Here is a 25,097-nt window from a genome sequence, read left to right as displayed (position 1 = left end):
GTGGGAGTTTGTTGCTGTGTATAGTTTTGTGCCTTACCGCCCTCGTGTTTATTTTGGTTATCCTTCTTTGGCCGTTAATAAAAGAAGATGAGTATACATTTTCCTGCTGCGTCTTGGTCTAAACCCTACGACGCCTGTGACAGGCACTCAGCCAAGGATGTATAACCACTGAATAAGTTAGGCCTATCTGTTACAACGGACTCCTGTTACTGCCTACCATGCTATGTTGTTGTCTTAGGTCTTTCTTTATGTTGTGTTGTCTCTCTTGTCATGAAAGGCCTTTTGCCTTTTGGTAGGCCATCATTGTAAAAAATAATTTGTTCTTAACTGACTTGCCTAGTTAAATAAAGATTAAAAATAAATAAAGCAATTCTCTGCAGCTTTTGAAATTATTGATCATAATCTGCTGCTGGAAAAAGCGTACGTTTTATGGCTTTACATCCCCTGCTATATTGTGGATCTTAAGTTAACTAACAGAACACAGAGGGTGTTCTTTAATGGAATCCTTTCCAACATAATCTAGGAAGAGTCAGGCATTCCCCAGAGCAGCTGCCTAGGCCCCTTACTTTTTCAATCTTTACTAATGACTTGCCACTGGTGCTGAGTGAAGCCTGTGTGTCTATGTATGCTGATGACTCAACACTATACACATCAGCTACCACAGCAGGTGTAATCACTGCAACACTTAAGAGCTGCAGTCAGTTTCAGAATGGGTGGCAAGAAATAAGTTAGTCCTAAATATGTGAATTTCAAAAACTAAAGGAATTGTATTTGGGACATAAAATTAAAACCCTAAACCTCAACTAAATCTTGTAATGGATAATGTGGAAATGTAACAAGTTGAGAATAAACTTCTGTCATTGTAAAAACATATTGATACAACAGTAGCTAAGATGGGGATAGGTCTGTCCATGATAAAGCACTGCTCTGCCTTCTTAACGCTATCAACAAGGTAGGTTCTACAGGCCCTTGTTTTGTCCCACCTGGACTACTGTCCAGTCGTGTGGTCAGGTGCCACAAAAAAATTACAATTGGCCCAGAACTGGGCAGCACGGCTCACCCTTAAATGTACACAGCGAGCTAACATTAATATGAATGTCAATCTCTCATGGCTCAGAGTAGAGGAGAGATTGACTTCATCACTACTTGTATTTGTGAGAAGTATTGACATGTTGAATGCACCGAGCTGTCAGTTTAAACTACTAGTACACAACTCAGACACCAGTGTATACCCAAGACATGCCACCAGGTCTCTTCACAGTACCCAAGTCCAGGACAGACTATGGGAGGTGCACAGTACTACATAGAGCCATGACATGGCTACTATTCCACATCAAGTTACTCATGCAAGCAGCAAAATCATATTTAAAAACACAGTAACATATGCACTAAAAATACACACATGGATTTTGTGCTGTGGATATATGGTAGTAGAGCAGTGGCCTGAGTGCAAACCCTTGTGTTGTGAAATCTGTTTAGTAATGTAATGTTTTATTGTATAGAACTGCCTTTATTTTGCTGGACCCCATGAAGAGTAACTGCTGCCTTGACAGCAGCTAATAGGGATCCATAAAATATAAATTTTGGTAAATTAAGGAATATGCATTTTAATCAGATGCCATCTAGTGGGCTTTTTGGGTACATCAGATTACAAATCTCTGGCCCTTTGTCAAATATATTTTCCAATAGAATGAGAGCTGTGAAACTTTACACTAAATATAAACCAAGTTAGTGAATACCATAAAAATGTACCTAATTATTTTACCATGTCAATACTTCTTGGTTGTAAATATTGGTGGCAGTTGTGAAAAGAAAATAGTTGCAGAGGACCTGAAAATGCCATTGCTGATTAGTTCTCATTTGGCTAGCATCCCCTTTAACCAAGTGGTCTCTCCACTAGAAACTCAAGTACTATACGGACAAATTAGAAAATGTCAATATGTTCAGTTAAAGTATTATAGTTAAGCTTGCCCGTTAATTACCAAAATGATAGTGTTGAGTATTTTCAGTAAATTACCAGTAGCTTTGCAACCATATGACAGCTCCAATAAGCCCCTTATGGTGAACAAAAGGCTTGTAGAATCATTAGTATTTTGAGAATTCAGTTCATAATTTGCTATAGGGTAACTATTGGGCATTACCAACTGAAATAAACTAGATTTGTCAGTAAGAGCCATACTTCCCATCAATAGAGAAATGCACCATAACAGCTGGCTAACGGTTTTGATTGACCTCTAGGCCGTCTAATATACCTGTGATGCGGAGTTAAGGTCTACAACTGTAGTTAACCATTTCACGATTACGGACCTGGAGTTGACTGTTGTGCCCTTAATCGACTTGGCACTATTACAAGCTAAGGTAAAGGACACTCTGTGGTCAGAGGTAATGTCCTTTATAAACCTCATGTTAAACTTCTATTGTTATGACCCTCAGTCGTCTACAATTGTCAGTATTTATCACTAGGAAATTGAGATGCTCAGTAAGACGGAGCAAAGAACCTGAATAGACTGTTACAACATCCATTACTACAGGTCACTATTTTTATTGTTTTACAAGATGCCTTGCCTCAAATACAGTAGTGTTGTCAACAAAAAGACCTCAATGTTACAGCTGTGTTGCACTGCACCAGTTCAACACTCTACCCTCCTTATAAATGCAAAGCCAGTAGGATCTATCAGAGAAGCCAGGAGTCCTGGTCTGAGGCTGGATGCTGTAGCCTGGGGATGGAAGTGGTTTAGCTCTGGCCTCCCAGGGTGTGCTTGTCAAACAGGTACTCTGCCATCTTGTTTTTGACAGCATCCATCTTGGTGAGGTTGGTGATGTGGTCACCCAGCTTCTTAATGGCCTCCACCTGCTCATTCAGGTAATGGGTCTCCAGGAAGTCACACAGCTAAAGAGGGAAAACACAGGTCAGACAAGAGAATAACTACAGAATATTGTAGATACAGTAACACACAAGAGCCTGGTGGTAATGGCATAAGTGCAGATAATGTGTTTGCAGCTTTTTTAACTAGCCAAGTCAGTTAAGAACAAGTTCTTATTTACAATGAGATCCTAACATAAAACACTGGGTTAACTGCCTTGTTCACGGGAAGAACATATTTTTACCTTGTCAGCTCGGGGATTCGATCCAGCAACCTTTTGGTTACTGGCCCAACGCTCTAACCACTAGACAACCTGCCGCCATTTATGCAAACTTATGCATTAGCTGCATTGTGTGTATAGTGTGCATCAATGGACTATTGTGTGCGTGTGAAGAAGGTCACAATCTTTGTATCATTAGAGCTACAACAACCTGATCATCTCCTGGGACAGTACCTGTATTCTATGTGATATATACATGTGATGTGCAGATCCACCATAACTTACATGGGGGTCAACCTTGTCAGAGGCAATCTTGTGCAGGTCCAGCAGGGCCTGGTTCACATTCTTCTCCAGCTGCAGAGCACACTGCATGGCCTCCAGCCCATTGCCCCACTCATCACGTTCTGGCTTCTACAGAGGACAGAGTGAACACAGAAGTGTTAGGGAATACTAGCAGACATTAAGGTTAGGATAAAGTGAACAGAGTTACACCCCTCACACTGTCAGTTCAGTGGTTAGAGACAGTATGTTCAGGACTACTCCAGGTTCTCTACATCAACTTAATGCTGTAGACACTCTCCTCCATGGAGTAAAGACATTTCTAACAGTCTACAATCTAACTGGGTTTTTCGATGCTCAGGGGCTCACCTTGATGTCCTGGAGTAAAATGCGTCCACCTCTCTTGTTCTGGAAGGAGAGTAGCTTGTCGGCGTGCTCCCGCTCCTCGTCGCTGTTCTCCTTGAAGAAATGCGCGAAGCCAGGCAGAGCCACATCGTCACGGGAGAAATAGAAAGCCTGGGTGGATAAACATAAATCAGTGTGTTTACAAGAAGAAGAAAAACATGACAGCATTATGTTCTTGTTGTGGCAACTAAACTTGATGACAAAGGCATGAATCAGTCTAGTCTGTAGTCTACTTGGTAACCTGACAAGTAACCCGCCAAGGAGTTGTTACGCGCTCTGTCCAAGGTAGGATAGATTCCCGGCTTCAATTGAATGCTATATCTACCTGAAAGCTCTTAATAACAAAGTAAAACTCATTAACTTCAGGGAGTTACATTTCTTGGTTCTTTAATTGTCTAGGCCTGTAGAAAAGTCAGCGAAAAATTGCATTTAGGCCCAGGAATAATAATACATAGGTAGATCAACAAAACTGTCATCTTGGTAGACTCCTTACCATTGAAGTGTAGGTGTAGGAGGCAAACATCTCCATGTTGATCATCCGGTTGATGGCAGCTTCGCAATCGTGGTGATAGTTCTGGCGGATCTGAGACTCCATCTTGGCAGATTTTATTTTATATCAAAATAAAGTGTAGGAAAATAAAGTTCCTTCGACTATTTTGCTATTACAGTTAAAGTAACTGTTACGTTATAAATCCGGAATGTTCTATAGTGCAGGACGAAGGCAGAGGAGTTCCGTTCAATCACTGTTGAAGCAAGAACTTCTTCATGCGTCTTCTCAGACTTGTGAACTGGAAGGAGCCTTGTTCCCTCTATTTATTGTTCCGAACGGAACGCGTCAGTGAAATCCACCCTCACAGAGCGTAGCCAATCACCTTTAGAATTTCAACAGGAACTAGGCGGATCATTTGACAACGAGCCCACTCATACACCTCATGACCTAAAGCAAAGATTATTTATTATATTAACAAGAGAGACGAGTGACAACTCTAACAATGGAAATACATGTGCTCAACGATTGAAGACAGGCAAGATTCTAACCAATGAGAGGGCAGGAACGCTTGTAAACAACACGCACAACTAAACGTCGTTTTTCTCAAAGTTGCCGGAATGCAACGTGCATCAACATATAATATATATGTCGGCGTTTGTAAAAGCTTTTGTAAAAGCTTAAACTTTACGAAAGTTCTATTCGATCAAAAATCCTTAAGTAATTTGACACTCTGTTATATACCTCCACACATAAATGGCCTTATCTCACGCGGAAAGATTTTGGGTGAAGTAAATGCTCTCGCCTTGACCTCTTCATCTCGGTCTGGTATTTTTTTTTTTTTTACTTTGTTTATAACAAAGTAACATTTTATTGGAAACAACTAAAGCAGTAGTATCAGCCAAAAGCAATGCTACAGTGCAGGTCTAACTACAGCGCTTATTGTTGAAAAAGGTGTGTGTGTTATATCCTTAGAAGAAAATAGGAAGAATTTGAACACTCATTCTAATATTGGGCTAATTGAGAAATAGTCTATGTCTACATTTGATTTAGGATATAAAAGGAATCGAACTTTGAGAAGCAGTTCTGTAAACTTCTGTTTCATTCTCTAAGAGCACATGTTTCAGTAGCACATTTAGCTTAATTATGTACCTTTTCCAGAATGCAGTCAAAAGAAAAACTGTAGGGTTTATCACACTTTTTTTAACATCAATTCAATTTTCAGTATGAGGTATGGGAATACAGTAGTGGACAGAGAAAGAAAGGCTGGCTTTTGTAGAAATGGTATTTGATGATAGACCTTTCGATTTCAAATGACATATTGTAGTTGACAAATGGTATATCAAAGTTGATTACATTAGCCTAGAAATAACTACACAGAATCAGTAGCTACATACATCTAACCATACATAGGTTATTAAGATAAAACTGTGAAGTGGAAAACTTTTTACAGCTAATGAAAATCAAAGACTACAGTAATAAAGTAACCTTCCTAAGAACTTCAGTTCACATGACCTGATCTTCCACAACTGTTGACAGGGTGCTTTCAGGGTGCTGGGTTATTGTTCAAAACATCCATGTAGTTGCAACATCACTGGTATTCATAAGAACTAGAGCTGTGTTCGAATACTCATACTAACTGCACTAACCATACTATTTGTGATGTAAGTGGAGTATGTAGTATGGTTATTGGCCATAGTATGGATATAGTTAGTATGCCAGAAGTTCCTGGATGTCGTACTAAATTAGCCAAAATGGACATTTTTTCCATGCTTTCAGGGCCCATAATGCAATTCTTCAGAAAACGGGCGTGGCCTCCCAACGCTTTCAGATTTTAAGAAAATGTCGGAAAATTTGCAGCCAAAGTCCGACAAGAATGGATACAATTTCATTGCTTTAACTAGCTATGACAAATGTTAAGCGATGTAATTCATTTTCAAATAAGTTACGTTACAATTCTTTAGCAACGCTATACTTACGAACCGCATAGCATATCATTACAGTAGTATGTACCGTTATGTTAACTAGCTACCTAACATACATTTAGTTGGCTATTAAGACATCAGGCTTAGCTAAGTGGCATAGTCATTGTTCGTTCTCAATGGACATAGTTCATTTGCTCTGGCTATCTACTCCGATTTCAGAGCACTCTCATCTGAGTGTGCCAAAGCGCAGATTAATTGATGAATATACAAACGTAACACCCATTGAATATAACCGGTGTCAGTACATGTCTGCAAAAAAAGAGTAATTAAATTGTTGCCAGCACCACAGTTACAGTCACCAATGCTCTGGATAACATGAAATCAGCCTAACCAGCTCTGCTAGGGTGAGTAAAATGGTCAGAGTGAAGTGTTCTCTCATTTGTGTCTGGAAGTAGCTAGCAAGCTAGCCAAAGTTAGCCAGTTAGCTTGGGTGCTTGACTGCCTGTGTGAGGTCAGAACGCTTGGATGAACCCTACTCTTCGGCCAGAGCGTCCAGTGTGGGCTCTGAATGCTCAGAGAGCAAAACACTTTGAATTTATGAACGGACAATGTGACAACGCTCTGAATTTACAAACGCCCAGAGCGTACTCTGGCACACCAGATTGAATTTACAAACACATCTGAAATCGTATGATGTCTAGCTAGTAATTTGTTATGCTAACAAGCTAGCAAGAGGTTGCATATCAACAGCATCAACTTCCGGTAGACAGGCGAAGCGCTAGTAAGCTCAACTAAAAGTTTACCGTTCTATTACAGTATACTGAAATGTAACCTTTATTTAACTAGGCAAGTCAGTTAAGAACAAATTCTTATTTTCAATGACGGCCTACTATAGCCAAACCCGGACGACGCTGGACCCAATCACAGTCAGATATGATACAGCCTGGATTCAAACCAGGTACTATAGTGACGTTGTTTGCACTGAGATGGAGTGCCTTAGACCGCTGCGCCACTCGGGAGCCCTATGAACTAGTAGTGTATAGTATGCAGTATGTACTCATTACGTATGTAATATACAGTATGTTAGTATGGGTATTCAAACACAGCTTAGGTCTTCTTCTGGGGCAGTATGCATCAAGTCTCTCAGAGTAAGAGTGCCGATTAAGGATCAGTTTAGCCTTTTAGATCACATTGAATAAGCTCCTCCCCCCAGCCTCCACTGATTTATACAGCCCCTGGTCTTTCCTGGCCTAGTATGTAAGGTAGTCCCTCTACTCCAATTGTTTGAGGACAGGACCCCCTTTCTCCTAAAATGTAAGCCAAAACAAGCTCTATTTATCAGTTTGTCATAGCTACTATCTAGGTTCATTGTTTGTTGAAAAATTATGAAGCTGCTTCAAATGGGGCTAAGGGTCTTCAACATAGATAATCCTTGAAGTATGTGCCCTGCTCTCTGTTACTTTGATCAACTGTTTTAGACTGAACCTCACTTTATGGTGTTATGTTTTCATTATGTTAGCAAACAATGATTTGGAGACAATGAGTCAAAGCCTCTTCAGACAGTTGGGAGTGACAGTAGACTTATGCTTAAACCGGTGATACAAAAAGGGCTGTGACATACTTGGCATTCCTTTTTTTTGCGAAAAGGGGCATCACTTTTTGACTAAATGATGTGTCATGCTTAACCTGTTAAGGACAGACCGCCTGCGGAATCCCTAGCCAACAGCCAATGGCATCGCACGGCGCCAAATACAAAACCAACTAAAATACCACTTCAATTACCAATTCAATTTTCTCAAACAATCAACTATTTTACACCATTTTAAAGACAAGACTCTCGTTAATCTAACCACATTGTCCGATTTCAAAAAGGCTTTACAGCGAAAGCAAAACATTAGATTATGTCAGGAGAGTACCCTGCCAAAAATAATCACACAGCCATTTTCAAAGCAAGCATGTATGTCACAAAAACCAAAACCACAGCTAAATGCAGCACTAACCTCTGATGATCTTCATCAGATGACACTCCTAGGACATTATGTTATCCAATACATGCATGTTTTGTTCAATCAAGTTCATATTTATATCAAAAAACAGCTTTTTACATTAGCATGTGATGTTCAGAACTAGCATACCCACAACACTTCCGGTGAATTTACTAAATTACTCACGATAAACGTTCACAAAAAACATAACAATTATTTTAAGAATTATAGATACAGAACTCCTTTATGCAATCGCGGTGTCAGATTTTAAAATAGCTTTTCGGCGAAAGCACATTTTGCAATATTCTGAGTAGATAGCTCAGCCATCACAAGCTAGCTAATTTGACACCCACCAAGTTTGGTGCTCACTAAACTCAGAATTACTATAAGAAAAATTGGATTACCTTTGCTGTTCTTCATCAGAATGCACTCCCAGGACTTCTACTTCAACAACAAATGTTGTTTTGGTTCGAAATAATCCATAGTTATATTGAAATAGCTCCATTTTGTTCGTGCGTTGAGGTTACTATCCGAAGGGTGACGCACAAGCGCATTTCGTGACAAAAAAGTTCAAAATATTCCATTACTGTACTTCGAAGCATGTCAAACGCTGTTTAACCTGTTATGGCTAGGGGGCAGTATTTTCACGGCCGGATAAAAAACGTACCCGATTTAATCTGATTATTACTCCTGCCCAGAAACTAGAATATGCATATAATTATTAGCTTTGGATAGAAAACACTCCAAAGTTTCTAAAACTGTTTGAATGGTGTCTGTGAGTATAACATAACTCATTTGGCAGGCCAAAACCAGAGAAGATTCCTTACAGGAAGTGCCCTGTCTGACCATTTCCTGCCCTTCTTGATTATCTCTATCCATTACAGGGGATCTCTGCTGTTACGTGACACTTCCTACGGCTCCCATGGGCTCTCAGAAGGCGGCAAAAAGCTGAATCATGGCTTTGCAGGCTCTGGCTGAAAAAAAGTAGCGCGTTTGGATAGTGGCTGGTCACAGTACTGTGAGACTCAGGCTCGTGCACGAGGGCATCCCATGCTTTTATTTTCTCTCTCTTTGTACGTATACACGCTTTCCCGGTCGGAATATTATCGCTTTTTTACGAGAAAAATGGCATAATAATTGATTTTAAACTGCGGTTGACATGCTTTGAAGTACGGTAATGGAATATTTAGAAATCTTTTGTCACGAAATGAGTCGTGCTCGTGACCCTTATTTACACTTCGGATAGTGTCTTGAACCCACGAACAAAACGCCGCTATTTGGATATAACAATGGATTATTTTGAACCAAACCAACATTTTTTATTGAAGTAGCAGTCCTGGGAGTGCATTCTGACGAAGAACACCAAAGGTAATCAAACTTTTCTAATAGTAAATTGGAGTTTGGTCAGGGCTAAACTTGGTGGGTGACTAAATAGCTAGCCGTGATGGCTGGGCTATCTACTCAGAATATTGCAAAATGAGCTTTCACCGAAAAGCTATTTTAAAATCGGACACCTCGATTGCACAAAGGAGTTCTGTATCTATAATTCTTAAAATAATTGTTATGTTTTTTGTGAACGTTTATCGTGAGTAATTTAATAAATTCACCGGAGGTTTGCTAGTTCTGAACATCACATGCTAATGTAAAAAGCTGGTTTTTGATATAAATATGAACTTGATTGAACAAAACATGCATGTATTGTATAACATAATGTCCTAGGTGTGTCATCTGATGAAGATCATCAAAGGTTAGTGCTGCATTTAGCTGTGGTTTTGTTTTTTGTGACATTATATGCTAGCTTGAAAAATGGGTGTCTGATTATTTCTGGCTGGGTACTCTGCTGACATAATCTAATGTTTTGCTTTCGTTGTAAAGCCTTTTTGAAATCGGACAGTGTGGTTAGATAAAGGAGAGTCTTGTCTTTAAAATGCTGTAAAATAGTCATATGTTTGAAAAATTGAAGTTTTTGTATTTTTGAGGAATTTGTAATTCGCGCCACGCCTATCATTGGATATTGGAGCAGGTGTTCCGCTAGCGGAACGTCTAGATGTAATAGGTTAAAATCAATTTTTATGCTATTTTTCTCGTAAAATAGCGATAATATTCCAACCGGACGACGTTGTATTCATTCAAAGACTGAAAGAACAAAATGGAGTAGTCTCGTGGATTCGCATCTCCAGTGTCACTGTCCCCAGGCAGGCCAGTAACAAACAGAGCTGCTGTACTTAGCCCAGACTGCAGACCTCTCATTCCACTTTCTGGTGCCTTCTGAGAGCCAATGGAAGCCTTAGAAAATGTCACGTTACAGCACAGATGCTGTATTTTTGATAGAGAGGCTACAGAAAGACAATAAATTGTCAGACAGGGCACTTCCTGTATGGAATCTTCTCAGGTTTTGGCCTGCAATATGAGTTCTGTTATACTCACAGACACCATTCAAACAGTTTTAGAAACTTTAGAGTGTTTTCTATCCAAATCTACTAATTATATGCATATTCTAGTTTCTGGGCAGGAGTAGTAAAGAGATTAAATCGGGTACGTTTTTTATCCGGCCATGAAAATACTGCCCCCTATCCCAAACAGGTAAACCTAACTCCTAACCTTAACCTTAACCTTAGACCTAACCTTAACCCTTAACCCCTAGCCTAGCTAACTTTAGCAACCTAGCTAACATTAGCACCTACCCACTGAGCTAACGTTAGCCACAACAAATTGGAATTCGTAACATATCATATGTTTAGCAATTCGTAACATATTGTACAAATTACAATTGGTAAAATATAATGTGAAATGGATGATGGACATCCACAAATGAATACATACAAAACATATCATACTAATTGGCGTACCTCGAATTTAATTTTACTATGTTACGTCTACCTCTGAGTCCAGGTTGTTCTAAGTGACCTTATTTTAGCAGATGGGCAAACATAGCATTAAAAATGAAATTGACAATGAATTGTCTTAATTTCTTTATTCAAATTTTTTCTGTAATGTTCAACCCCGAGAACCTGTGTTAAGTTGTTACGGTCACGACCGGGTCCATCATGTGACCAGCCGCACAAAGTTATAAACAGTGAGTAATACTGTGAATGGTTAACCATTACATAACTCTTTCTATTGAAGTTCTGAAGGGTGACACAGCGTTTTTAGTCTGTACTCTTTCCCCCTCCCCCTGTCTCCCTATTGCTTCCTCCCTCCCACTATTATTACCAGGGGCACAACATTGGTTTTAGATGTGGGGGGACATATATATTTATATGTTTTGGGTCGAGAAACACTGCAAACAGCTTACCCGACTGCTCGGAGGCATCCGCATAGTCCTAAAGCACACAATTGCCTCGTTTTGTATCACATTCCAATGATAACATTTGGGGGGGACAAAAATGCATCTCCCCCTTGTCTCCAGTGAAATTTGCACCTCTACTTATTCCTGTCATTACCTCCTGTTGGTTCTAATACAGTGTGGACTGACTCAGGCTCTGCCCTGGCTGTATTTCTGCCTTGTCATTGTGACTCAGCATTCTGTAGTCTCAAGCAGAGACGGAAGAGGAAGCGAGACAGCCCACTCCTTCACCCCCCCCCCCATGGAAGTCAATTAACTAAGCAGACCACTATCGCATTGTTGTCTGCTTAAGGACCCATCTCCTTAAGCAGACAGTGGTAAACGGCCTGAGTGAACTATCTTCATTTATCCACCATCTTTGGTCTCAATGTAGTTCTGTTCTGTTATCACAGTGACAATGGTGGAAGGAGGTGGGGTTTCGTGACTGCAGAAACAGACATGAGGGGTGATGAATGGATGAAGACTGGCTGATACCAGATTAGAAGAAAAGGAAAAAGGGAAGAAGGAGAGAACAGCAGGAACATATACTATACTATGCAACTTACATATACTGTGTAACTTACATATACTGTGTAACTTACTAAGGCATTTTTAAACAAATAGCTGTGAATGGTTGTTTCTGGTGAATTTAAGGGAAAATACAACAACTTTTCTGAAATGTTGTCAATTTAGTCAATCAGAACTCAAATACCAATATTTTTCTGTCTTACTTTAAACTGTTGGTCTAACTATAACAGTTCAGAAAGTCACCACCAAGGTCAAAACCCATTATTCTATTTTTGTTCCCTTCACCATGTTTGGGTAGTACATGGTCTTGAAATGACTAATTTATTTATACATATTCGTAATTTCTCTTTCTTTATTGAGATATCAAGTTATGAATGAGAGGGGGGTGACAGAAAGGTAGAGGAATACAGATATGAAGGAGTAGGCAGGGTTTGAATCCATGCCGCAAAGGGCCATGTGTGGTCCAGAGTCAGCAGCATTACCACTAGACCAGATTATGGCACAAAATGAACGTCTAATACTCAATTAACTTAAAAGGAGTCAAGGGACTCAATGTCAAGAAACTGCTGACATGATTACACAATTTACTTGCAGTATCAATTCATTAAAAACTATAAATACATACATACATACATGCATGCATACATGCATACATACATACATACATACATGCATACATGCATACATGCATACATACATACATACATGGTTGTAAAGGAAATCATGTCCAGTCCTAATAAGCTGAAGATTATATCATGAATAAAATTAAACAAGTATTGTGTTAGTCTACCTGGAAACAGAGAGGCTGATTACTTTGTTGTAGTGAAAGTGAACTGGGATAGAAATACATTATCAATCCAATTAAAGTGAGTGTCGTGATGCCAACTTTGGACCAACTACATTGAGTGTAAAGGCTTGGATAGGCCTATGGCTCAGAATATGGAATAGAATGTGAATGGTGGGCTACTCTCTCAAGTATTAATTCAAATATGCAGTAGCCTATAGGTTGTGGGCAGAAGCCGAAAAACGTGAAGTTGATCGATCCCCATCGAGGGAGGAGCAGATTTTTATATTTGACAGTAAAACATTCTTATAATAACTATAAAATGTGTTGGCGCCTTCAATTCTTGCACATTGTCTCATAAAAATAACAGTTTAACACTGCTTCTATCTAGGATGTAAACACAGTCTCAAATGAGGTCTGAAAACTCAAACTGCTTGCTGTATGTGTTTGATGAACTCCCAAAGACTGAAATAAGATCAACATCTGTTTTTGAGTGCACTTGAAATATTCAGCATGCAATACAAATTGTCCTATGAAGAGGTAACTCCGTTCACCATTTAGCCATTTTTTTTTATTTTTTAAAGCTATCCGATACTAGTTTGACTAGCCTAGCCTGCTACAGTAAATGTCAATTTCCCTGTTCATGAGGCTTGTGTTTCATTAGCTATCTTTCAGTGACACTTTTGTTGTTGTCATGTTTTGACCTGATTATGTCTCTTTTCAAGTAACAAGCTGCAGGCTTGAAGATGCATTCAATCATATACTTTACGTAGAAAGCCAAGCAAAAGCGTTTAGATATGAAGATGTGTGTGTCATGTATGCTAGAATGTACGTTTAAAAACGAAGTTGCATATGCAAATTAGCCAACACAGCATATCCTACACATATATACTGTAGCATACCTTGCAATACAATGTTCTCTAAAAAACAACTGTGGAAAATGTATAAAATGTGGTTTGCAATAAGAGAACCAGAGTTTGATTTCTAAACCAGATGAGTTCTCAAGTGTCATAAGCTGCCCAATACCATGATGGGCAGGCATGCTTAATGTTGGAGGTGTTGGAGAATGATAATGAATCTGCAGGATTACAGAAAAATCGGTTGAGTTTGAGATTGAGTTTGAGTAAAACCTGCAAAGAAAAGGCAACAGGCAAATGCACAAAGACTAGAGATAACTCAGAAAGATATATTTATTTACTATCATCTGTGTTGTCTCTGGTATTTCTAGAACCACCTGCAACTGGAAACGGACGTTTAAGATAACTGGTTTCCAGAATTGGGAACCAAGAGAGTACAGCCAATACCAGGTTAGTTGTAGAATCTATTGCAGTGTTTTGATTAGGCAAACCTGTAATGTCCAGAAATGCTGGATAACAACAATCTTTGGTTATATCATATCTAGTGTAGCTACAATCTATGTGTTTTGTTTTGCCATGGGGCAGAGAGAAAGAATTCGCTATATTAGAGCTCAGGGACCCTTAAAAGATGGGACAATCAACTTTTTTTTCTACAAATATTTGTCTTAATATTAACAAAATGTGAAGTTTATATTTTGACAGACCAAAGTATCAGCTATTAACACCATGTAAAGGAACAAACTATTTGTTCATTAAATGCAACTAAGTGGATTTATGTCAACTCCGTCAGACACCATAAAAGGCGTTACATTTGTACAATTATAGTCCAACAAGTGTTTAAAGGCCTTGATTGTTTAATGCTAACATTTAGATGATTCATAAATGTGTAATACACATCTCCAAACATATTTTTGTTTGTTTTATAGCTATATTAAATGCTCCAGGGCTAATTTAGATAGCAGTCTGGCATGGTTTTCTAGATTTTGAACATGAAAGATTAATTATGAAGCTACCATTATCCCTTAGGTCTAGCACAGCAAATATATTAATTGTTGAACCATGTGTTGGTTCATTCAGAATATTGACAACAACAAAAAATATATCTCATTATGGGGGTTAGTTCCTCTGTAGAGATGGGAGAACCTTCCAGAAGGACAACCATCTCTGCAGCTCCAATCAGGCCTTTATGGTAGAGTGGACAGACAGAAGCCACTTCTCAGTAAAAGGCACATGACAGCCCATTTGGAGTTTGCCAAAAGGCACCTAAAGGACTCTTAGTATAAGGGCACAGGGCGAGACCCAGATGCAGACACGAGAGGCAGATGGTTTGAGTCTCTGATATTTATTAGTATCCAAAGGGCAGACAAGAGAATGGTCGTGGACAGGCAAGAAGATCATAACAAGGTCAGAGTCCAGGAGGTACAGAGCAGCAGGCAGGCTCGAGGTCAGGTCAGGTCAGGCAGGCAGGTTCAGAGTCAGGGCAGGCAAGGGTCAAAACCGGGAGGACTGGCAAAAGAGAGATAAGAAAAAGCAGGGGCACGGGAAAAACACGCTGGTTGACTTGACATTACTAACTGGCACAAAGAGACAGGAAACACAGGGATAATTACACCAGGGAAAATAATTGACACCTGGAGGGGGTGGAGAAAATCACAAGAACAGGTGAAACAGATCAGGGCGTGACACTTAGACCATGAGAAATAAGATTCTCTGGTCTGATGAAACCAAGACTGAACTCTTTGGCCTGAATGCAGGGTGTCACTTCTGGAGGAAACCTGGCACCATCCCTACGGTGAATCATGGTGATGGCAGCATCATACTGTGGGAATGTTTTTCAGCGACAGGGACTGGGAGACTAGTAAGGATCGAGGGAAAGATGAACAAAGAAAATTACAGAGAGATCCTTGATGAAAACCTGCTCCAGAGCATTCAGGACCTCAGACTGGGGGCGAAGGTGCACCTTCCAACAGGACAATGACCCTAAGCACACAGTCAAGACAACGCAGGAGTGGCTTCGGGACAAGTCTCTGAATGTCCTTGAGTGGCCCAGCCAGAGCCCGGACATGAACCCGATCGAACATCTCTGGAGAGAACTGAAAATAGCTGTGTAGCGACTCTCTCCATCCAACCTGACAGAGCTTGAGAGGATCTGCAGAGAAGAATGGGAGAAACAACCCAAATAACGTGTGCCAAGCGTGTAGTGTCATACCCAAAAACACTGCAGGCTGTAATCGCTGCCAAAGGTTCTTCAACAAAGTACCGAGTAAAGGGTCTGAATACTTATGTAAATGTAATATTTCCGTATTTATTTATTTTTATATAGATTTGCAAAAATGTCTGAAATCCTGTTTTTGCTGTGCCATTCTGGGGTATTGTGTGTATACTGATGAGGGGGAAAAAACAATTAAGCAGTTTTAGAATAAGGCTTTAAAGTCACAAAATTTGTAAAAAGTCAAGGGGTTTGAACACTTTCTGAATGCACTGTATATGGTCATTAAGGCCAGATGGTTCTTCAAGATGTTTAGCCGTTCATAGGTGAACAGCAGGGTCAAATAATAATCACAGTGGTTATAGAGGACGCAACAGGTCAGCACCTCAGGAGTAAATGTCAGTTGGCATGTCATAGCCGAGCATTCAAAGGTTGAGAGGTCGATAGAGACAGAGGAGAAACGAAGCAGCAGGTCCCGGGATAAGGTAACATGTCAGGTGAACGGGTCAGAGTTCCATAGCTGCAGGCAGAACAGCAGAAACTGGAGCAGCAGCACAACCAGGTGGACTGGGGAGTCTTCAGGCCAGGTAGTTCTGAGGCATGGTCATAGGGCTCAGGTCCTCTGGTGTGTGGAGCATACAGAGCATACAGATAAGACAGGATCATTTTCTTTATTTTTACAATTTTCCACAATGTAGAATAATAGTGAAGACATCAAAACTATGAAAACACTTTTGATTCTTCAGAGTTGCCACGCTTTGCCTTGATGACAACTTTGCACACTCTTGGCATTCTCTCAACCAGCTTCACCTGGAATGCTTTTCCAACAGTCTTGAAGAAGTTCCCACATATGCTGAGCACCTGTTGGCTGCTTTTCCTTCATTCTGCAGTCCAACTCATCCTAAAGCATCACAATTTGGTAATTGGTATTTTATTAGGATCCCCATTAGCTGTTGCGATAGCAGCAGATACTCTTCCTGGGGTCCACACGAAACATAACAATACAGAACATCAATAGACAGGAGCAGCTCAAGGACAGAACTACATGAAAAAAATTCAAGGCACACGTATCCTACATATCAATGCATACACACAAACTATCTAGGTCAAATAAGGGAGAGGCTTTGTGCCGTGAGGTGTTGCTTTATCTGTTTTTTGGGTTGAGGTTGGGTGAATGTGTTGACTGACCATCATGTCTTAAAGTAATGATGGACTGTCGTTTCTCTGCTTTTTGGGCTGCTCTTCCCATAATATAGACTTGGTCTTTTACCACATAGGGCTATATTCTGTATACCACCCCTACCTTAATGTACAAATGCAATAAGAAGGAAAGAAATTCCACAAATTAACATTTACGATGGCACACCTGTTATTTGAAATGCATTCCAGATATTTTGCAAAATAAAGCCATGTTTCAATGCATGTCACGGGAACCGGAAGTGAGACGTGTAGGCTTACCTTGGTGTGAGGTTTTGATAACCATGTAAATCTCTCTCGGACAAGGTGACTTTTATCAATAGACTCACTGAATAAATATGTTTGGCACTTTATAAAGATGAAACGATCTCCTGCTGCTACCCGAAGCCAAGGTATATTGAAGTTCCTGAAAAGGTTAGTCCAGTAATGTTTGTTGGCATATTATTTTATTTCCACCTCTGGTGGTTATTTACAAATGTTTGTCGTGCAAATTCCACTGTCTTAACAAGAAAAATAAATAAACACGTTTGTCCAACCATAACACATGGATGGCTAATGCAGAAAGAATGAATTGATGGATTCTAGCTAACACAACCAGAACTTTCACATATACAGAGACAGGCAGCTATCATGGCATCAGTCTTTTTCGACTAGCTAGTGTATAGTGACACCTACTGATATGAACTGGTAATGCATGTTTGGTTAGAATAGTGCAATAGAATGAATGACATTCAATAAAATCTACTTCATGAAAAGGGGATATTATTTTCAATGAAAATGTTGAAAGAAGTTGATTTAATGATTGAATAATTGGATTTGATAAGAAATCAGTTCCTATAGTGAGCCCTAGTAAACAAACCTCTGGTGGACCAGATGGAGACCAGGACAACAATAGCTTAGTGCTTTTATGACTTGAGCATTAAAAAAAGTGATTACAACGTGTACTGTCTTCATTGTAACTCTGCCTTTCATAAATCTTCTAGAATGAATAATTGTAGAAGAGCATTGTAATTAGATTAACAAATAATAGGTATTATGTCATAAAATGTAAACCTGTCTGTCTATTGCTTAACATTATGCATAGAGAGAAATATATATTTAAAGACATTGTAACTTTTCTTTGCATAATGCTCATTCCTGCTATAGAAGTTAATCAAACACAAGAGTATGCTGTCCATTGAAGTTGTTGTCTCTGGCTCTTTTGGTATCAGATTCAGAATGAGTAAGAGCAAGGTTTGTGGTAGTTTGAAAGAGTTTGATCCACCTTAGGCCAAGAGTGTTTCCAATCCACATAACCTGACAAGAAAACTCTCAGTACTATAGTCATAGCACAGATGAAAAGGGAAGCTATCGAAAACATTAATATTTTGTCATGGCCTACGAATAGGACCCAGAGTTAAACCTGACCAGATCATGAGTTCAGGAAACACTCTAGGCCCCAGAAAAGACACTTACACATTTTGCCACACCACCTTGGACCCTGTGGTGCCACCTCTGGCTAATGAGGTGCAGTTCAAGAACGATTAATTCTCTTGGAACAACTTTTTACTGACTCAAGAGTCATGACTCATGATTCGTTTTTTTTCTGAGTGACTCATTTTAGTTGTTAGTTTGACCTACTGGCCGCAATGAATTATACAGCAAGAGTAATATGCAATCCTTTGGTGATGTGCTCCGACCAACAACTGTCTGTCATATGGTCGTAGGCAAAATAGATCATGCTGCAGGCAGCATAGAGAAGAAAAATATATTGAATGCAATTAATTGATTATTGAATGTTATGATGGACACAGCTCTGTAGAACCAAAACATAAACAGCTTCTGCTCAACAAATTCGAGAACAAATCGTTTGGCATGCTGCAGTTCAAACAATATTGTGCTTATCACCTTCACGGCAGTAAAGCTATGCATTCTGCGAAGAGTTGTTCACAATCTAGTCCGGTTGAAGCCAAACTAGACCTCGTTTCAAATGGACCAAGAAATAATGGTATTTGTATGCCTAGCAATCAACAAATGTACATCGTTTAAAGCATGCTTTTACAGTCTCAGTCAGAAATGACAGCTTAGGGTTGCAAAGGTAGTGATTCCTATGTTGAAGATGTAAAGAATATTTGCACTTGACACATTTATTAAATTACTTATTCCACTTACTACTACGCATGCAGCCATTAAGAAAATTACTGCAAAAAACGGTTGAATCCCCATGGATTGATGAGGAATTGGAAAATGGTATGGTTGAGAAGGATGAGGCAAAAGGAATGGCAAATAAGCCTGGCTGCACAGCTGATTGGCAAACGTACTGTACAGTAAATTGAGATCTCGTGACTAAAGTGAACAAAAAGAAGGAGAAACTGTACTATGAAACAAAGATAAATTATATGAAGAACGATAGTAAAAAAGCTTTGGAACACCTTAAATGAAATGTTGGGCAAAAAGGCAAACTCGGCTCCATCATTCATTGAATCAGATGGCTCATTCATCACAAAACCCACTGACACTGCCAACTACTTTAATGATTTTTTCATTGGCAAGATTAGCAAACTATGGTATGATATGCCAACAACAAATTCTGAATTTACACATCCATGCATAACTGACTGAATTATTTTTAAAAAGCATTGTTATTTTGGTCTATCATCAATGACAAGCCACCTGGGCCTGACCAATTGGATGGAAAATTACTGAGGCTGATAGCGGACGAACAACATTGCAACTCCTATTTGCCCTCTCTTCAACCTAAGCCTACAGGAAAGTGTGCACCCTCAGCCATGGAGAGAAGCAAAAGTCATTCCATTACCCAATAGCAAAGCACCCCTTAGTGGCTCAAACAGCTGACCAATCTGGCTGTTACCAACCCTTAGTAAACTTTTTTTTTTTTTAAATGTGATTGACCAGATACAATGCTATTTCACAGTAAATAAATTAACATCAGATTTTCAGCACACTTATAGGGAAGGGCATTCAACATGTACAGCACTTATACAAATTACTGATGATTGGCTGAGAGAAATTGATAATAATAAGATTGTGGGAGATGTTTTGTTAGGGCTCCCGAGTGGCGCAGCAGTCTAAGGCACTGCATCTCAGTACAAGAGGTGTCACTACAGTCCCTGATTCAAATCCAGGCTGTATTACATCCAGCCGTGATTGGGAGTCCCATAGGGCGGTGCACAATTTGCAAAGCGTCGTCCGGGGTAGGCCGTCATTGTCAATAAGAATTTGTTCTTAACTGACTTGCCTAGTTAAATAAAGATTACAAATACAGAAACATAAAACACTTCAGTTCAGCTTTTGACATTATTGATCATAATCTGCTGCTGGAAAAAGCATAAGTGTTATGGCTTTCCATCCCCTGCTATATTGTGGGTCTAGAGTTACATGTCTAACAGAACACAGAGGGTGTTCTCTAATGGAAGCCTCCAACATAATCTAGGTAGAGTCAGGCATTCCCCAGAGGAGCTGTCTAGGCCCCTTACTTTTTCAATATTTACTAATGACTTGCCACTGGTGCTGAGTGAAGCCTGTGTGTCTATGTATGTTAATGAATTAAAACACTAACCCTAAACCTCAACTAAATCTTATAATGAATAATGTGGAAATGTAACAAGTTGAGACTAAACTTCTGTCATGGTCAAAACATATTGATACAACAGTAGCTAAGATGGGGATAGGTCTGTCCATGATAAAGCACTGCTCTGCCTTCTTAACAACGCTATCAACAAGGTAGGTTCTACAGGCCCTTGTTTTGTCGCACCTGGACTACTGTCCAGTCGTGTGGTTAGGTGCCACAAAAAAGGACTAAAGAAAATTACAATTGGCCCAGAACTGGGCAGCACGGCTCACCCTTAAATGTACACAGAGAGCTAACATTAATATTATGCATGTCAATCTCTCGTGTCTCAAAGTAGAGGAGAGATTGACTTCATCACTACTTGTATTTGTGAGAAGTATTGACATGTTGAATGCACCGAACTGTCAGTTTTAAACTACTAGCACACAACTCAGACACCAATGCATACCCCACAAGACATGCCACCAGGTCTCTTTACAGTCCCCACATCCAGAACAGATTATGGGAGGTGCACATTACTACATAGAGCCATGACATGGCTACTATTCCACATCAAGCAACTCATGCAAGCAGTAAAATCATACTTAAAAAATAAAAATACAATTTATGGGACAGCGGGGACTGTGAAGAGACACATAGGCACAGACACAATAACATATGCACCATAGACACACACACATGGATTTTGTGTTGTAGATATGTGGTAGTAGAGTAGTGGCCTGAGGGCAAACCCTTAATGTGTTTTGAAATCTGTTTAGCAATGTAATGTTAGTTTTATTGTATAGAACTGCCTTATTTTGCTGGACCCCATGAAGAGTAACTGCTGCCTTGACAGCAGCTAATAGGGATCATAACAAACACAAATGTTGGTCAATTAAGGAATATACAATTTAATCAGATGCCATCTAGTGGCCTTTTTGTGAATGTCAGGTTATCACAAATCTCTGGCCCTCTGTGTGGCCTTATCACAGGTAAAATATATTTTGTAATAGAATGACAAAGCTGCAAAACATTACCCTAAATATAAACCAACACAGTGAACACCATTACCATATTTAATTTAAATGTAATCAATTACTTTACCATGTCATACTTCTTGGTTGTAAATGTTGGTGGCATTCGTGTGAAGAAAGTTGAGTTGCAGAGTTATGGAAAATGCCATTGTTGATTTGCTGATTTCCTCATTAGGCCATTTTCCCCTTCAACCAAATGGTCTATCCACTAGAAACTCATGTACTTCATGGACACTAAAAATGTGTAGCAATATTTTTTTTCAGATAAAGTATAAGTTACGCTTGCCTGTTAATTACCAAAATCAAAGTTCACTAATTTTGGTTAATTACAAGTAGCTTTGCAACCATGACAGCTCCAATAAGCCCCTTAAGAACGACAGGCTTGTAGATTTACTATTTTGAGTAATAGTTTGCTGTAGGGGAACTATTACGCATTACCAACTCAAACAAAATGAGTAAAGATTGATTTTGAGTCAGTAAGAGCCAAACTTCCCAACACTAGAGAAAGACACCATAACTGGCTAACTCACCTACCGAGCAAGACTATGATTGACCTGTAGGCCATCTTATAAACTTGTGACGTGCAGAGTAAAGGTCTACATCAACTGTAGTTACCCATTTTACTCCTATGGACCTAGAGTTGACAGTTAGGCCCTTAATTGACATGGCACTATTACAAGATACAGTAAAGGACACTTGTCAGACGTAATGTCCTTTAAAACCTCATGTTAAACTTCTCTTATTGTTATGACCCTCAGTCACTAGTAGGTCTACAATTATCAGTATTTATCACTAGGAAATTGAGATACTCAGTAACACGGATCAAAGAACCTGAATAGACAAACATCCATTACTACAGGTCAACACTTAAAAAAATATCACTTGTTTTTCTTTTCTATTGTTTTACAAGATGCCTTGCATCCAAAATACAGTAGTGTTGTCAACAAAAATACTTCAATGTTAAAGCTGTGTTGCACTGCACCAGTTTAACACTCCACCCTCCCTATAAAATGCAAAGCCAGTAGGATCTATCAGAGAAGCCAGGAGTCCTGGTTTGAGGCTGGATGCCGTAGCCTGGGGATGGAAGTGGTTTAGCTCTGGCCTCCCAGGGTGTGCTTGTCAAACAGGTACTCTGCCATCTTGTTTTTGACAGCATCCATCTTGGTGAGGTTGGTGATGTGGTCGCCCAGCTTCTTAATGGCCTCAACCTGTTCGTTCAGGTAATGGGTCTCCAGGAAGTCACACAGCTAAAGAGGGAAAACACAGGTCAGACAAGAGAATAACTACAGAATATTGTAGATACAGTAACACACAAGAGCCTGGTGGTAATGGCATAAGTGCAGAGTGTTTCCAGCTTTTTTTAACTAGGCAAGTCAGTTAAGAACAAGTTCTTATTTACAATGAGACCCTAACGTGGAACAGTGGGTTAACTGCCTTGTTCAGGGGCAAAACACATTTTTACCTGGTCAGCTAGGGGATTCAATCCAGCAACCTTTATTACTGGCCCAACGCTCTAACCACTAGGCAACCTGCTGCCCCTTATGCATTAGCTGCATTGTGTGTCTAGTGTGCATCAGTGGACTATTGTGTGCGTGTGAAGCAGGTCACAATCTTGTGTCATTAGTTATCAGAGCTACAACAACCTGATCATCTCCTGGGACAGTACCTGTATTCTATCTGATATATACATGTGATGTGCAGATCCACCATAACTTACATGGGGGTCAACCTTGTCAGAGGCAATCTTGTGCAGGTCCAGCAGGGCCTGGTTCACATTCTTCTCCAGCTGCAGAGCACACTGCATGGCCTCCAGCCCATTACCCCACTCATCACGTTCTGGCTTCTACACAGGACAGAGTGAACACAAGTGTTAGGAACTACTAGCAGACATTAAGGTTAGGATAAAGTGAACAGAGTTACACCCCTCACACTGTCAGTTCAGTGGTTAGAGGCAGCATGTTCAGGACTACTCCATGTTCTCTAGATCAACTTAACGCTGTAGACACTCCTCCATGGAGTAAAGACATTTCTATCAGTCTACAATCTAACTTGGTTTTTAGATGCTCAGGGACTCACCTTGATGTCCTGGAGTAAAATGCGTCCACCTCTCTTGTTCTGGAAGGAGAGTAGCTTGTCGGTGTGCTCCCGCTCCTCGTCGCTGTTCTCCTTGAAGAAATGCGCGAAGCCAGGCAGAGCCACATCGTCACGGGAGAAATAAAAAGCCTGGGTGGATAAATATAAAACAGTGTTAAGAAGGAAAAAAAAAAATGCCAAAAGTGACTCGGCATTATGTTCTTGTTGTGGCAACTAAACTTGATGACAAAGGCATGAATCAGTCTAGTCCGTAGACTACTTGGTAACCTGACAAGTAACCCGTCAAGGAGTTGTTACGCGCTCTGTCCAAGGTAGAATAGATTCCCGGGTTCATTTGAAAAAAAAACTAAATTATGTATGTCACGGAGTTGAGTTTATTGGCTATTAATTGTCTAGGACAACAGAAAAGTCAGGTGAAAAATGGCATTTAGGCCCAGGAATAATAATACACAGGTAGATCAACAAAACGGTCATCTTGGTAGACTCCTTACCATTGAAGTGTAGGTGTAGGAGGCAAACATCTCCATGTTGATCATCCGGTTGATTGCAACTTCGCAATCGTGGTGATAGTTCTGGCGGATCTGAGACTCCATCGTGGCAGATTTTCTTTTATATCAAAATGAAATGTACAAAAATAAAGTTCCGTCGACTATTTTGCTATTACAGTTAAAATAAGTGTTACGTTATCAAGCCGGAATGTTCTATAATAACGGGACGAAAGCAGAGGAGTTCCGTTCAATCACTGTTGAAGCAAGAACTTCTTCATGCGTCTTCTCAGACTTGTGAAGTGGAAGGAGCCTTGTTCCCTCTATTTATTGTTCCGAACGGAACGCGTCAGTGAAATCCACCCTCACAGAGCGTAGCCAATCACCTTTAGAATTTCAACAGGAACTAGGCGGATCATTTGACGACGAGCCCACTCATACACCTCATGACCCAAAGCAAAGATTATTTATTATATTAACAAGAGAGACGAGTGACCAGTCTAACAATGGAAATACATGTGCTCAACGATTGAAGACAGGCAAGATTCTAACCAATGAGAGGGCAGGTACGCGAGAAAATAACACGCACAACTAAACGTCGTTTTTCTCAAAGTTGCAGGAATGCCACGTGCATCCACATATAATATATATGTCTGCGTTTGTATAAGCTTTTGTAAAAGCTTAAACATTACGAAACTTCTATTCAATCAAAAATAATTTAACCCTCTGTTGTATACCTCCACACATAAATAAATGGCATTATCTCACTCGGACAGATTTTGGGCGGAGTAAATGCTCTCGCCTTGACCTCTTCATCTCGTTCTGTTATTATTTTTTTTTACTTTGTTTATTACAAAGTAACTTTTTAT

The 25,097-nt window shown here is 39.8% G+C and overlaps 2 protein-coding genes across 2 annotated transcripts; both read right to left on the bottom strand.

Annotated features, from left to right (window-relative positions):
• Nucleotides 1–2,526: 2,526 nt before the first annotated feature.
• On the bottom strand, nt 2,527–4,579 carry LOC106599970 (ferritin, middle subunit). The gene is made up of 4 exons (XM_045714931.2): nt 4,262–4,579; nt 3,733–3,879; nt 3,370–3,495; nt 2,527–2,890 (listed from the first exon to the last, which is right to left on the bottom strand). The coding sequence occupies exons 1-4, from the start codon at nt 4,361–4,363 to the stop codon at nt 2,735–2,737; spliced, it is 531 nt and encodes a 176-aa protein (XP_045570887.1). The 5' UTR covers nt 4,364–4,579; the 3' UTR covers nt 2,527–2,734.
• A 17,676-nt stretch (nt 4,580–22,255) lies between these two features.
• On the bottom strand, nt 22,256–24,511 carry LOC106600953 (ferritin, middle subunit). The gene is made up of 4 exons (XM_045714930.2): nt 24,235–24,511; nt 23,726–23,872; nt 23,367–23,492; nt 22,256–22,896 (listed from the first exon to the last, which is right to left on the bottom strand). The coding sequence occupies exons 1-4, from the start codon at nt 24,334–24,336 to the stop codon at nt 22,741–22,743; spliced, it is 531 nt and encodes a 176-aa protein (XP_045570886.2). The 5' UTR covers nt 24,337–24,511; the 3' UTR covers nt 22,256–22,740.
• Between the last annotated feature and the right edge of the window lie 586 nt (nt 24,512–25,097).

Source organism: Salmo salar, chromosome 03, assembly GCF_965601325.2.
Source record: "Salmo salar chromosome 03, fSalSal1, whole genome shotgun sequence".
In the NCBI taxonomy this organism is placed as follows: domain Eukaryota; kingdom Metazoa; phylum Chordata; class Actinopteri; order Salmoniformes; family Salmonidae; genus Salmo; species Salmo salar.
The sequence above is the reverse complement of the archived record's forward strand: the minus strand, read 5'-3'. Positions and strand labels throughout refer to the sequence as shown.